Here is a 16,331-nt window from a genome sequence, read left to right as displayed (position 1 = left end):
AGACACAAGAACAGAACCACTAACCCCACAGTCATGAGCTACACGAAGGTAAGCACGGCCTCTCTTCAAATCTATTAACATCTATTCCCGAAGAGTCACGATCAGAGTACTTTATGTATAGGCACGGAGTCAGAACAGCAAAGATCAAAGATATTATAGAAAGTAAATATCACTCTTATGAAATATTTATGTATATGTTGCTACTGAGAGTTAGTATTTAAGAAGTTACGTAAACATTGTTACTCCTTGGTTACTTTAAGATATCATTAGAGAACCTGCTCTGGAGTTGTAATTAATATTCAACTTGCATTCTTGCACTCCTTCGAGAAAGAAAAGGGTTGCTCTTCTCATGAGAATTTTAAAGGAATAATGTCCATTACAGAACCGGTCAAAAGTACAAGGTAGCATTTGAATACAATGAACTACGGTGGCTAACGTTTCATAATATCAATCCATAATAATAATAATAATAATAATAATAATAATAATAATAATAATAATAATAATAATAATAATAATAATAATAACAATAATAATAATAATAATAATAATAACTAGAGGGCCCGCGTTGCTCCGCAGCATTTGTTACAAGTAGGTCAGATAACTCGTCTTGATATTCCTGTCGTAGTCACATTGTTTTGCTTGTCCTTTTCAATGGTTTTATGAACATTTAATAAGAAACGCGTTGTGGTATGTCGCAGCTCGTAGTCAAAATGCATCCATTCTGGTGTCATCACGCCGTCTGTTTGGTAAAAATCTACGCATAGATATCTACGCTTTTATTAATCATGCAGTTCTTGATGTAAAACTTAGTATTGTGTTTTAGAAGGCAATGTTAGTTTTAATTGCAGTTCCTCTATATAGAATGGTTTTCTTGTCGACTCATAGGTTAGTCTCGAAGGAACGATTTTTGCCACACAGAGAACTTTTTTTTTTTTAAAGATACATGCTCTTCATTCTTCTTAGTGTAGCTATGTGTTCTTAGATAATGTCTACGGCATAAGTCATTATGGGGTCTGTTTGTACGTAGACTTTTTTCTCTCTTGGCAACATGTAAGTTATTAGGAACGCTCTGCCACCTGCTGAATATATTTGGAAGCTGGGAAAGGTTAGATGTCAAAGAATATCTGGCAGGAATAGTATTCTTCCGTGATCAGAGGAAGTGTATACACTGTGGCTTGACAGGTAGTAATCGAACATTGCTGCATGCAAGGATGAATGCCACATATATCAGAATATGAATGAAAGTGTTAGTCGCTTAGCAACCTGAAAAGTAGAGAATACATTGCGCGTTGGCTGAACTTAGAGACCTATCATTGTTTCATGATTGTGGTGGTGGTGGTGATTATTGTTTTAAGAGGAAGTACAAATAGGCAACCATCCTCTATTTAACACTAATCAGAGGGAAAATATGGAAGGGGTCCAATACTTCGAAAAATGAAGATATCGGTCAAAGGAAGACAAGGGCCACGAAGGGCATGAAAATGAAAGACTCCCTAGCCCTCGCAAACCTAATAGCGTCGGGGTCGGAAAAGAACAAGAGTTGACCAAGGGAGATCGGATAGAATAGATGAAAGTGAGGAGCCTGGCACAAGTAAGTGGAAGCAATGCCAGGACTCAGCTGAGGGCCCCGTGGTCGCCAACCCACGCTCCAAAGTTCAGAGCCCCTGGGGCCCCTTTTAGTCGCCTCTTACGACAGGCAGGGGATACCGTGGGTGTTATTCTGCCGCCCCCACCCACAGGGGGTCATTGTTTCATGAATCATTGGTAGGTAATTCCGGAGAGAATATAGCAAAAACGAAGCATATCGCTCTACTAGAAGGGATGTACTTAGTAAACTCTTTTAATATATAGATAATAATAATAATAATAATAATAATAATAATAATAATAATAATAATAATAATAATAATAATAATAATAATAATAATAATAATAATAATAATGCCGGGCTGAGTGGCTCAGACGGTTGAGGCGCTGGCCTTCTGACCCCAACTTGGCAGATTCGATCCTGGCTCAGTCCGGTGGTATTTGAAGGTGCTCAAATACGTCAGCCTCGTGTCTGTAGATTTACTGGCACTTAAAAGAACTCCTGCGGTACTGAATTACGGCACCTCGGCGTCTCCGAAAACCGTAAAAGTAGTTAGTGAGACGTAAAGCAAAACACAACAACAACAACAACAACAACAATAACAATAATAGTAATAATAATAACCCTCCATGGCTCAGGCGGCAGCGCGCCATCCTCTCACCGTTGGGTTCCGCGATACAAATTTCGGTCACTCTATGTGAAATTTGTGCTGGATAAAGCGGAGGCGGGACAGGTTTTTTCCGGGTACTCCGGTTATTCCTGTCATCTTTCATTCCAACAACACACTCCAATATAATTTAATTTCATCTGTCAGTCATTAATCATTGCCCCAGAGAAATGCGACAGGCTTCGTCAGCCGGCACAATTCCTATCCTCGCCGAGAGATGGGGCTTCGTTCATTCCATTTCTGACGCGGTGGAATGACTGGTGACAGGCTGTGGATATTTAAATAATAATAATAATAATAATAATAATAATAATAATAATAATAATAATAATAATAATAATAATAATAATAATAGGGCCTAATAATAATAATAATAATAATAATAATAATAATAATAATAATAATAATAAATTCTAATGCAAAGAATTGAATGTAAGTTAATTTTAAATGTTATTCCTTCACATTAGCGGGCAATAATATTTTCTTTGCGCCACACACAAGGCTAATTCAAAAACCACAAAGAGCTTTGGAACAATGATTGAAAGAAGTTGGCGGTTGCAGAGTGCGCTTCGGCTGGTCCGACAGCTCTACACTCCGACCGAACAACCGAGCGGAGGATGGGTGCTCGCGGCTCTACCGTGGCTTTACGCCTCTGTATTCCGGAGACGGAGAGGGACTGGTCCCCAGTGTCGACTATCCTGAGTATGGCTTTCCGTGGTTTTCCATTCTCCTACGCTAAGACGAACTAGTATAGGCCACGGCCGCCAACCCTCTCGCCTTCTCCGCACATCTCCTTCACCGTACCAAATCTCCCGGCCTGAGAGACGGCGTCACCGTCTAAGAGGCCCACCTCCCCCTTCAGGGGAGGAAGGAAAACATTTAATAGTAGTGATTGAAAGATTGTCATGCTTACGAACGTTTTAATGTAGGAACCTTAATATGATATTGTTATATGTTAACGGTTTACGCTACTCTATCTGACATTAACCATTTATAAATCTCGAAGAGGAGACATTGGGATAGAGAGGAAGGATTAACCCAGAGAGAGATGTTTACTGCTAAAATCGGCACTATTCGGGGTTAATAGGATGGTTGGCCACCCGCTCTAAACATCTGTGTAGAAATTTTGTGGTTTATTTCCTGAATACTTGCTTCTAATTGTATACATTTAATTGACACCTGACTGTCGGAAGATGTAACCTTAATAGATCTTTAAATAGTACATTCCTAGCACATCGAAATGTTATTACCTTAGCCTAGTTTTTTCTCCCCACGATTAATAGGTATATAAACAGTATCTGACTGCGTGTAGCCGGAGATTAAACATTCATCTATTTTACTCAAGCTTGCAGCGCTATGTAAGAGTACGTGGATATTACAGAACTCTGTCAATGTGCTTATTGTGTTCTGAAGTCCAATATCTCGCACACTCGATCGCAATGTGAGGGACATGAAACTCGTAAGAAATAAATTAATCTACAGGTTCTCATTCATTAGTGGCCATTTTAGTGCACATTGTGTGAATCGTTCGTTTACTTTGAGAGGAGCTGCGCTGATAGGAGTCTTTCACCTTGCGTTTTCATGTATTATTCATTCGTATTACACTGCTCTGGGTTATTGAAAGCCATTGTCTTCTTATATCATAACTTATAAGGTGTATCCTACCTCGAGCCAGCTGTATTCAACACGATAGCCATCTGAGATCGTACTCCAACCTTTTGTTATATTGTCATCGTCTCTTGTCAACATGTGTACTAATGATCAGACAGTATTTTGAAGTAGCAGAAACTTATTGTATACTGACGACTTTGCCATGGCCACACAGAGCATAGAGTTTAAAATGGTGGAAAGAAATCTGCCAACTTCCCTTGCATACCTATCAAGCCTTACAGAGAAAACCGTTAAAAACCTAATCCTCGACAGACTCAGATGTGTGTATCTTTCACCTGAGGAGTAAGGAAGCACACCGTGATACTACAGACTTGTGATACTCCAAAATATCTTGGGAGTAACGCTTGAGAGAAGAACTGCATGAATTGCAAAATGAAAGATTCCGTACTGCTGCGTAAACTGGCTGGATCCCAGAGGAGAAGCCAACCACACACAATCCTCACATCAGCTACGGTCCTTTGTTACTCCGTCGCAGAATATGCGTGTCTAGTTTGGTGTACATCAGCTTGTATCGAAAAGTTGGACGTAGTAACCCTCTAGAGGTGTGGCTTAGTGAAGAGTTGCCTAAAGCCTACTCCAGTCGACAGGCTGTATCAGCGTGCAGGCATTTCTCCAATCTGTATTTGTAGAGACGTACCTCGTAGCTATGAACAAGGAGAGGACTAGATTGAAATGACTAAGTGCTCATCCACTGCACGACCATGCACCCCCAGTTCAAGGATTCAGGTCCAGGAAAAGTTTCCTGCGAACATCACAGAACATAACTGGATCACCTTAAAACGTCAAGAATACGTTTGTGGAAAACCGAGATCCGTAACAACTCGAGACAGATGGCAGTAGCGCAACGATTACCACTACCTGCAATAAAAACTGGCCTGTTTGGAAATCTTTAAATAGACTGAGGACAGGAGTGGGCACGTGAAAATCCAACCTTGCGATACGTAGATGCTGACAACATTCAAGCACGAACGTGGCGAAGAACAAACAATGAATCACTTGCTTCAATGTCTGATGTGTCAGTCTTCTTGTACCGAATATGAACTGTTTCAGGCAACGCAGAATGCACTTGACGTTGCAAGTCTAAAAGTGAGGAGCATATTTCCAAAACGTCCTTTCTCCAGCAGCTTCTAGTTTACAGAACGGAGAAAAAACGAATAGAAAATGTAATTTTGAGTTTGACTCTCTCAAACATTCTTTTAGCTAATTGTTATACATTCCATAATTCCCCACAATCAAAGAATGCATTTAATACCACACCGTTAATTAGATATTAATACAAATGAGTTGGAGAAGGGGCATTTTGGAAATACATTTGAACATCCTGCATAGATAACTCTTTACACTTCAAAACACTGCTGACATGCGTACACTTCGGCATCTGTGGTAGTCCCTTCTGACCATAGAGTTTTCGCTTCTTAACATTTTTCCTCCACTCCTCTTCATTCCTAGTAAGTTTTCTCCCTTTTCTCAAGGTAGCAGGAAGTAGTAGCCTACACTGTTTTTCACACTATCTTCCTTTGACTGTTTTTCTGCCATTATTTTGCGTGGAAACGAATGTAACAGTAAACACCTGACAAAAAGTATGTCCAAACTTATTAAACATACCACACAATATGCGTAAAAGCACAATAACTTAGCAAAAAAAAACGCACACGAAGTACAAGGACTTGAATGTATTATTACACCATAACCTGTAGTTCAATTGTTTTCCTAAATCTAATAGTCATACAACAATGTTACCACTACACAATTATCACCATATTTGCAAAGAAATTGCATATAATGTTCGTTTTGCATTGCCTTTGTATCTAATTGTATTGCAGGATAAGAGACAGCTTTGAAACAATAATGGCAGTCCTTGTTTTACAGTATAGAGGAGAAGAGACATTTTGTAAACATAATTGTGATGCACTCCAGACAGCCATGTTGCTGTGGAAAAGAGACTCTTTGGAAATATAGCTCATATTTAACCTGTTTTGTGCTTATCAAAAGGACATTCTGCCTAACAATCTCATCACCATTCCACGGAGAAAGAGATGGACATTATCAATGTACCCATACGTCAATTTCCTCAAAATGTGGAGAAAGGACGTTTTGGAAATATGCTCCTCAAGTGATATTTGGCTGTGTACGAGATGTTCACAAGATTGCCTAAACAGCTCCCTCTAAGGACTACTAGACTCAAAGATCGCGGCGTCAAACACGACAGATGTACTGGTTAAGGGAGGACACTGTGTTATATTGCTGCTTGCATGCAAAAGCACCTTGTTTACGTGTCAATGTTAATTAAAACTCAGACACAGGTCGCGGAACAGTGTTCTCAGCCATCTGGTAGAGAAAAAGAGAACACGAAACGAACACACATACATCAAACCAGAGTGTCTGCACCTGGCAGATGATGTTAATAACCGAAATTCATTTATAGTTTTAAAATCCCTTATGTAGAAATTTTTTAATTTTATGCCAATTGGAATGACGAAAATTGCTAGAAAATGTAACGTTTCTCAGTAGTGCCGGGAGTGCACGTGCACGTCTCGATGTGGGATCATGTTGATGACAGTGATAATGAGCTAGGGAGAGGGTGAAACCCGGTGTCGGCACGTAGCCTACTCCTGTCGAATAACACCACGGCTTTACGTCCCCATCCGACGGACGAATTACCACCAAAAGCGTCATATGCCCTCACTCCATATGAGCACTGCGAAGACGTTTGGAATTTAATCCAGGTTTTGGCACGCAATCTAGAGATTAGAAATGTTATACCACCACCTACCCTACCCTGCCAGATAACATTCTCACGGTGAAAATTGTTTCGACCAATGGAACTCGAACCGGATAACCCCGGTGCCAGACCGAACAGACTTCACACCTTAAGGGTCATGGCTACCAGGAGGACTTTGAGGCTATGTCGATTAACATATGGAAAATGAGTAGGAGACATGGTATTGAAATTAATGTTGTTTAAATATGCAATTGGCTTTACGTCCCACCGACACAGATAGATCTTATGGCGATTGTGGGATAAGAAAAGGGCTACGACTGCGAAGGAAGTGGCCATTACATTAATTAAGGTACAGCCCCAGCATTTGCATGGTGCCAAAATTGTAAACCACGGAAAACCGTCTTGAAGGTTGCCGACAGTGGGGTTCGAACCCATTATCTCCCTAATGCAAGCGTGCAGCTGCCCTAACCGCACGGCCAACTCGCTCGGTGAATTTAATGGTATTATCACCATGAGTGTAATACTTATAAAGCGATTATGTAGCTAATGTAAATTCAAGCGTAGGTACGTGTCTCTGTACATCCTCAGTCAATATCAAAATGAAGATGGGGGTTTTTCAGTGAAGCGTTAGACACACAACACAACAGCACTGCACATACATTCAGACTGAACGTATGAATGGAACAAATACAATGCCGTACTGGGGCGAAACACTGGTAATTTTTGAGGACTGAATTTCCTCAATTTTATTTAGCGATCTCAATCGGAAGCAGTAATTTTGGTCATTTCCGGTATGAGTGGAACGTTCTTCTCTATGTGATGTCATAAATGTGTTACCAATCTCAACTACTTGAAGTTACTCGTTTAATAAAAATGGGCAATTTTACACTGAAAGAAATTCTACAGGAATTCTAAGTTCACAACTCCAGCGGCAATTATGGCTTTGTCTTTCCAACCTACCTGACCCTAATTCCCCTCTCTTGAGTGTACTTAGACCATACCATTTGTTTATGAATGTCTTCCTTCCACCTGTTAGTATTATAATTATTTGTCGTTACGTGTACGTCTGCTCCTGTCAGTTAGATAAGCAGTAAGGCTTTTCTTCTAGAATAATGGGAAGGCGATTCCCAGCCAGAACCAACCCAACTCACTACGCTAGTTCCTAGCCCACAGCGGAGAACTAATAGAAACAGCTGAGAACATTCGCAGAGTTTAAAATGAATGGGACGTTCAGCTGTACTTACGGTCATCAAAACTGATCATCTACTTTGCATGTCTTGCATAACAATGTCGAAATCAATGATGGCCAAGTGTAGCCACATTTGGTAGACATTGCAGTGAAAGTGTATTTAATATTCAAGTCCATAAGTACATTATAAAGTACAGAACATGGTGAACTCTTCCAACATTAATTATCTTATCTTCAAGAAGGATCCACTCCCTAATTTAAAAGAGTACAAACACTTTTTGTTGATGTGTGCCGTAACTATCTCAGTCGATTACGTAATTAAATTGTTACATATTTTATTAAATAATAACATAGTTGTACACCTCTGTGGTGTAGTGGTTAGTGCGAATAGCTTCCACCTCCGGAGGCCCGGGTTCGATTCAAGGTTCTGCTACGAAATTCGAAAAAGTGGTACGAGGATTGGAACGGGGTCCATTTAACCTCGGGAGATCAACTGAGTATAGGGGTGTTCGATTCCCACCTTAGCCATCCTCGAAGTGGTTTTCTGTGGTTTCCAGTTTCTCCTCCAGGCAAATACCGGGATGGTACCTAACTTAAGGCCACGGCCGCTTTCCTCTTCCCTGTTTGTCCCTTCCGAACTCCCCATCCCACCACAAGGCTCCTGTTCAGCATAGCAGGGAGACCGCCTGGAAGGTGTACTGTTCCTTCTTCCAAGTTGTATCCCCAACCAAATGTCTCACGCTCCAGGACTCTGCATTTGAGGCAGTAGAGGTTAAGGCCCTCGCTGAGTCCGAGGGTAAACCAACCCTTGACAGTAAAATGACTAAGAAAGAGAAAAAGAAAGATAAACATAGTTGTTTTATACTAAATGTTTGTGTACCGAGCTCGATAGCTGCAGTCGCTTAAGTGCGGCCAGTATCCAGTATTCGGGAGATAGTAGGTTCGAACCCCACTGTCGGCAGCCCTGAAAATGGTTTTCCGTGGTTTCCCATTTTCACACCAGGCAAATGCTGGGGCTGTACCTTAATTAAGGCCACGACCGCTTCCTTCCCTGTCCCATGGTCGCCACAAGACCTTTCTGTGTCGGTACGACGTAAAGCAACTAGCAAAAAAAAAAAAAAAGGAATGTTTGTGTACCATATCAGGTAATTGGCTTGAATGTCCTCGACAAACATGTTTTCAACGTCCTACGTAAATAATGTGGGAAATATTAACAATTTTGTGTAGCGGAAACTATACATGTATTATCCCCTAAATTTTTCATTTACCGCTGTACCGAGGGGGCACATGTCCATCAATTATTGATTACCTAGTATTTTTTTTATAATTTAGAAGAAATTTATATCACATGGCAAATTATTCCAATCCCTAAGTCCTCCTCCTATAAACAAATATATGCCCCAATTTGTCCTCTTGAATTCCAACTTGATATATCCTCATTTTAAAAACCCAATTCAAGCTTATTCCTCCCCTAACGCCATGCCACGCCATTTGTCGGAACATACCGCTTATTCGAACACCTCGTCTCGTTTCTTCCACGTTTTTTCTAGCCCACAGATTATAATATTTTCGTGAAACATCTCGTTCCTCCGAAGTTACTCAGAAAGAACTGTACTGCTTTCAGTCGGATCGTTTCCAATCAAGTAACACTATAATGCATAGTGTAACCTTTCGACTGCACCAACTTTGAATTCAAATAACTGCTTGATAAAGACTACAGATGGTATCACATGGTGTCCGCACCGCACAAAGACACAAGATATACGTGTTGGCGGCCCTGCTAGGGAATTCACATTTCCCCTTCACATTTTTAAAAATTCCAAAATAGAAATTCATGCATTACATGGATAATCTTGTTCAAGGTCGCATACACTGGGACGATACCCTACGTGCCCTCTCCGTTACAACCCCTACGTGAAACTGTGCCTTTTAAGTTCAGCGGTTGTGCACTCTGACCGACCAACCGAGCAGAGGACTGATGGCCACGGCTCTACCGTGGATTTACGCCTCTGTATTCGGGAGACGGAGAGAGACTGATCCCCACCGTCGGCTGCCCTGAGAATAGTTTTCCGTGGGTTTCCATTCTCTTACACCAAGGCGAATGCCGGGACAGTTCCTAGTATAGGATATGACCGCCAACCCTATCACCTCCGCACATCACCTTCACCTAACAAATATCCTGGCCTGTGAGACGGCGTTACCTTCTAGGTGGCCCGCGCCTCCCCTTCCGGGAGAGGAATGAACACTTTTCGTCATCATGATGAGTCTTTTAAACTGTCAGATATTAATGTTGTTTTGCTACCATATCTCTCGTCAGCTGCTTTCCGAATGTCCTTTAACCTGCTTGCTCGTGAGGTAGAGGAATTATGCCCCATATCATGGCAGAGTGTAAATAACTTTCTGAGTGACCGGGCCATAGACTGAAAGGAGAAAAGTGTCTATGGGAATTCATTGAACATACGACTACATAGAGTTACTACTAAGGTTCAAGTAGACACAGTTGGATGACAAAAGGCGACACTCGTGCGTATTTACGGACGTGGATGGTAGGCTACAAAGCGCATAGTGTGAGAAACTTACTCGCCTCTCTCGGGTTGAACGGAATCATTTCTAGTGACTGTGGAAGACCGTGCAACACACCTTGCCTCTCACGCTATGCCATTTAGTAAATCGATTTATTCCGCTGTTGCTGTTCCAAAACGTCCGGACCCTTGGGTGAATGGTTTGCATTATGGCTTCCAGTTCGGGGGCTGTCTAAGGGTGATTATTCCGTCTCAGTACCAACCACTACAGAAACAAGCAATAGTGAAAACATCTCTCTACGTAGGGTTGCCGTCAGGAAAGGCCACATGTGGTACCAATGCCAAGTAATGTAATTGAAAAAGGTCAGGGATAAGATTGCTTCTCTGAAATGAATTTTCGGTTTGAATCCATACGGCTTGATAGTTTTCAACATATTTCAGTGCGTAAATTTCGTGGAAAGGATCTCTTCATCTAGTTTTCCTTCATGAACAATTTCGAAATTTCATTCCTCTAACTAATCCTTTATTCAATTAAAACACTTACGTCTCTTGCACTCCGAGAATTAAAGCCGAGTCTGTCGTCATCATCACCAGCATCTCTTCTATACGGAAAATTAACAGTGCAGAGTGAAACAGGCATTTGACGCACTCAGTCAACTCAAGTTTTTAATGAACATGGACTGCAATGCAAATCGAATTCAAAGTTGAAGGCAAAAGCACATGTTTGTGGACAAACCTTCACAACGATTCACGCTCTCGAGCAGAACGTTCCACCGAGAGCAGCCTATGTTCATCACCTAAGTTTTAAGGGAAACATCACAGAGCAACTTCCATGGTTGTTGAATGATATGTATATGATCTATCCTTTCAGGTTGTCAGTTTACTCTTGGTGGGAACGTTGTTCGCCGCGAATTTGACGGAGTCAGCACTCAACGAGGGCTATTCCAGAGGGAGTACCGGAGGATTTGGAGGACAGGGAGGAAGTGATGGACCTGTAAGTATGAATGAATATTCCTGATCAAGTTGGAATTGTATCATTTTCAAATAACTCAGTCTAAGACATCCCATAAAAATGTTCTCGCTTTGTTGCTACTTGTTTTGATGCTGTTAATTTAACATTTCATGACTTTATATTGTCTTCTTCATATCTAATTTGTTTTTAAGCTGGGCCTAGCGGCGTACACTGAGAGAAACCAATTTCGAGGCAGAAGCGTACGTTCTGAAGACTGTCGATATATCTTTAAAGCAAAACGTGGTATAGTACCTTATAGGAATGAACTATCCTTGAAGGTATAGACTTCATAACTTCTCAAAATGTCAAAATGATTAAACGAAGAAATCTTGCGCATTGCTGCATTGCGCAAGGTTAAAACTAACTCGTTGACGATTCCCGTCTTTGGACTAGTGCTTAACATCTTACGTGACAAAGTCCACTACCACTGTGTATAGATGGTATTCGTATGCTAACAGATGGGAACACAAATAGCAATGATAGAAATAACTTTGGATTAATCATGGTGTAGAGTAGGTCATTAGTAAGAGGAAGGGACTTCTATGTGCATAGTTCATGGTCGCTGGCAATTTATCTGTAAATCAGACACGGAAGTAAATAGGTCCATCTCCATATCAGTTGTGTGTAGGAGATAATGTTCTATTTAGAAATTCTTCATATCTCAGCGACATTCACAGCCCGGCTCCATGGCTAAATGTTTTTCATGCCAAAGGGTCTCGAGTGCGAATTCATTGGAGTTCATCTAACGGCCCCCATCTTCACAGACGCGCTAGTGGCCTATAGGGTCACAACTCGAAAGACCTTCACCAGGCCATACGCCATTATATTATTATTATTATTATTATTATTATTATTATTATTATTATTATTATTATTATTATTATTATTATTATTATCATCATCATCATCACTCGATTCAGCCATCTGGTAGCTACGAAGACACAATAACCATTCAGTCTTTCTGTAACCTGTTTTTCCATTGACTTTTCCTTTACAGTCAAAGATGCTTCGATTTCTGGTTCATTCTTAGCCGCTCTTCTGCTGAAATCTTTGCTCGATTTCTGGGAGGAGCCACTTACGGCATATCCTAAACTTCGGTCTGCCCCGAACTTATCCGATCCAATATATGCTCTCCTCAGATCTTTTGCTAGTTGCTTTACGTCGCACCGACACAGATAGGTCTTACGGCGACGATGGGATATAAAAGGCCAGGGAGTTGAAAGGAAGCAGCCGTGGCCTTAATTAAGGGGCAGCCCCAGCATTTGCCTGGTGTGAAAATGGGGAAACCACGGAAAACCATTTTCAGGGCTGCCGAAATTGGGATACGAACCCACTATCTCCCGGATGCAAGATCACAGCCGCGTGCTCCTAACCGCACAGCCAACTCGCCCGGTCTCTTCAAGTCTTCAGTTGTGGGTGGGGGCGGTAGAATAACATACAAGGTATCCCCTGCATGGAGTAAGAGACGACTAAAAGGGTGACATGGACTCTCAACTTGGGAGCCTGGGCTGGCGACCAAGGTGGGTCAGGCATTGCTTACATCTACTTGTGCCAGGATCCTAATTTTGTTCTGTCCTGTCCACTCCCACTTGGTCATCTCTTGTTCTCTTCCGACCCCGATGGTATTCCATTATCGAGACCTAAGGAGTTCTTTCATTTCCTGGCCCTTCGTCGTCCTACCCTTTTTTTCCCGATGTCGTGGTTCTTCAAAGTGTCACACCTCTTCACATTTTCCTTCTCATTAGTGCTAATACTGGAAGGTTGCCTACTCTTAAAACAATAATGACCATCACCACTTCCTCAAGTCCTGGTGCATCTTCTTAAACAATGTGGGTTGTGATTTTCACTTCTTCTTGCAGGCCGAGAATAATTGTGTTTGCCAGTCTGTCGGTCCTTTTCTTCGCATGTGTCCGTAGAACATCAACATTTTTTCCTCATACTAACTGAAATCACTTCAAACTTTTTTTCGTAGAATTCTTGATTTGATCTCACATGGAATGTCAATCCACCTACTGGTTGTTTCTTAAACACTCCAATTTTCCGTAAAACTTCCAGTGGTTGCTGCATAGAGACACTGTATTCCTCACTGCGTGTTTCAGCCACAGCCCTACAGCTTCGAGTACACCGTGCAGGACGCGGAGTCTGGTAACGATTACGGTCATCGACAGAGCAGTGACGGTAACACAGTCCAGGGAGAGTACCGCGTACTGCTGCCTGATGGCCGCCGACAGATCGTGACCTACACCGCTGATGACGCCAGCGGCTACAATGCCGACGTCAAGTACGAAGGCGAGGCTTCTCAAGGAGGTGGTGGAAGTGGTGGATTCAGGCCGGGAAGCGGTGGCGCAGGAGGGTCCAGCGTGTACCTTCCACCTGGAAAATAAGCACACCGCCTACTTCCAGCCCGAACACTGCCCATGATGATTGTACAACGTACCCACGAGATTGTTTTGTTAATTAGTATTTAACGGACTAACCCGCTACAAGACTCATGTTCATATTCTATTTATATCGTTACACAACAATCCTTAGAGAAATGCTAAGAAATAGTTGTTTACACCGCGGTTACAAAGTAAACATTGGTTTGCTTTCTTGTATAACACGTTTCTCAATATTAGGGAGATCATTTTGACCCGAAAAATGGAAATACTTTAGTATGAATCGAAATTTCAAAATGATCACTCTAACAGCCATTTCTATTAGAGATTATAGTTATGTTTCTCTTTAGCCTTCTCTATCGATGCTTGTACGTTACTATGTTTGCAGCATTTGTTAAACAATGTATTAACCAAAAACGTTAAAATAAAAATATATATTGTCACAATTGATTAGTGTAATTTTATCTTAAACCCTTTTAGGTTTACTTCAGAAAATCTGCACACTATTAGTGAATATCGCTTAGGCAGTGCGAATAGTGAAGCAAATTGATGATTATCTTCATCTAAAATTTTCAAGAATCTAGAGATACAGGACTTAGAAGGCCGACTTGTACAATTCACTGGGGTCGCTCAACCTTTAAAAATGCCATAATCAACTTAAAACATACAATCATATGTTCAGTAACAATTCCGAACAACATAAAAAATTCTTTATTATACCTACGAAAGCTATATTGGAGTGTGATAGATATGGTGGTGATCACTGCTTTAAGAGGAAATAATTAGGAGAAATATGAAAAGGTCAGACAACTAGAAGAATGAAAGTATTGCCAAAAGGAAGACAAGGGCCACTAAGGGGGTGAGAATGAAGGATTCGCCAGGCCTCCATATGTAATACCGTCGGGGCCGGAAGAGTAAAACAGTAGACCAAGGAAGGTCAGATAGGAAACACCTAAGTGGAAGCAAAGCCAGTCTCAGCTGAAGGCCTTCAACCCACACTCAAAAGTTGAGTCGCCTTTTACGACTGTCAGGGGATACCGTGGATGTATTATACGGCTCCAACCCACAGCGGATGGTTGCTGTAGGAGCAGGTAAGTTGCGTGGCACAAGAGATGTACCAAGTTACTTTAACTATCCTGAATCCACTCTTCAGTCACACATTTGACTTGATCCAGTCTTGATCATTAAGACATTTATGAAAACGGAAAACAGGTATGATGAGTTAAAAAATGTTTCTACAGACATAACTTTTAGCTTTACAACAAAAATAAATTTCAAAGACTCCAGTTCACAAGACGCATATAAGATGCCTTCCAGTAAATCAAAATTTAGTCTGATTACGTTTTAATAAACTCATCATTGTCCGACTCGTTGGCTGAATGGTCAGCGTACTGATCTTTGGTTCAGAGGGTCCCGGGTTCGATTCCCGGTCGAGTTGGGGATTTTAACCTTCATTGGTTAATTCCAGTGGCTCGGGGGCTGGGTTTTTGTGCTGTCCCAAACATCCCTGCAACTCACGCACCACACATAACACTATCCTCCAACACAACAATACGCACTTACCTACACGTGGCCGATGCCGCCCACCCTTATCGGAGGGTCTGCCTTACATGGGCTAGAAATAACCACACGAAATTATTATTATAACTCATCATATCTTGCACATATGTTTTAATATCGGGTAATAACAATACAAACATTTTAATATAGAGAGAACACACCCGTGTTAATGCCAGTCCTGCGTCTCTCATTTAGAAAGAAAACGTTTGCTTATTATTTAGTATGCTTTTCTTGACACATTAATTTTTCCCCGTTCATTGCGGTGACTGAGAACCACGGTGATTGTGCTTTACTCACACAATCACTACTGATCTGCATTTAGGGCAGTCGCCCAAGTGGCAGATTCCCTATCTGTTGTTTTACCAGCCTTTTCTTTAATGATCGGAAAGAAATTAGAGATCTATTGAACATCTCCTTTGCTAATTTATTCCAATCCCTAACTCCCCTACCGATAAACGAATATTTGAACTAATTTGACCTCTTGAATTCCAGCTTTATCTTCATATTGTGATCTTTCCTATTTTTAAAGACATCACTCAAACTTTTTAGAGGTGAAACTTCCACGGTGTGAACAATTATTTAGTTTAATTTTCGGGTTGAACCGTGTTGTAGTTGTCTGTACATCACGTACAGTTTGCCGACGTTTCGAATACATTGCAGTAATTCTTCGTCAAGGCGACTGAAATACCCCTACTTGATCCGAGGTAATCACTCTCCCAGGCAGCAATTTACACTACTAGAGTGGCCCTGACCTTGGCCTTTTATATCCTAGTCTTTCTGGCTGAGGTAAGCCCTGGCTGTCTCGTGAGCATTCTGGAAGGTATGTATCAGAGCCAGGTAGTGGGGGCTTCGAACAGAAAGCCTTAGCCACATCTACCGTGAAACCGAAATGTTTTCTCCGTTTTGTGGACGACACATTCGTAATCTGGCCTCACGGGAGCAACAACCTACAGCTATTTCTCGACCATCTCAACTCTATTCAAGCAAATATTCAGTTCACCATTGAAATCGAAGTAGAT

General features: G+C 41.4%; 1 protein-coding gene across 1 annotated transcript in view; it reads left to right on the top strand.

Annotated features, from left to right (window-relative positions):
* Nucleotides 1-14,824: 14,824 nt before the first annotated feature.
* The window catches only part of LOC136877663 (pro-resilin-like), a 70,461-nt gene continuing 68,954 nt past the window's right edge, over nt 14,825-16,331 (top strand). Inside the window, exon 1 of the mRNA XM_068228695.1 lies at nt 14,825-14,843. Within this exon, the coding sequence (XP_068084796.1) occupies nt 14,825-14,843 (19 nt within the window). The remainder of the gene's footprint in view (nt 14,844-16,331) is intronic.

The sequence above is a fragment of the Anabrus simplex genome, chromosome 7, assembly GCF_040414725.1.
Source record: "Anabrus simplex isolate iqAnaSimp1 chromosome 7, ASM4041472v1, whole genome shotgun sequence".
Lineage (NCBI taxonomy): Eukaryota > Metazoa > Arthropoda > Insecta > Orthoptera > Tettigoniidae > Anabrus > Anabrus simplex.
The sequence above is the reverse complement of the archived record's forward strand: the minus strand, read 5'-3'. Positions and strand labels throughout refer to the sequence as shown.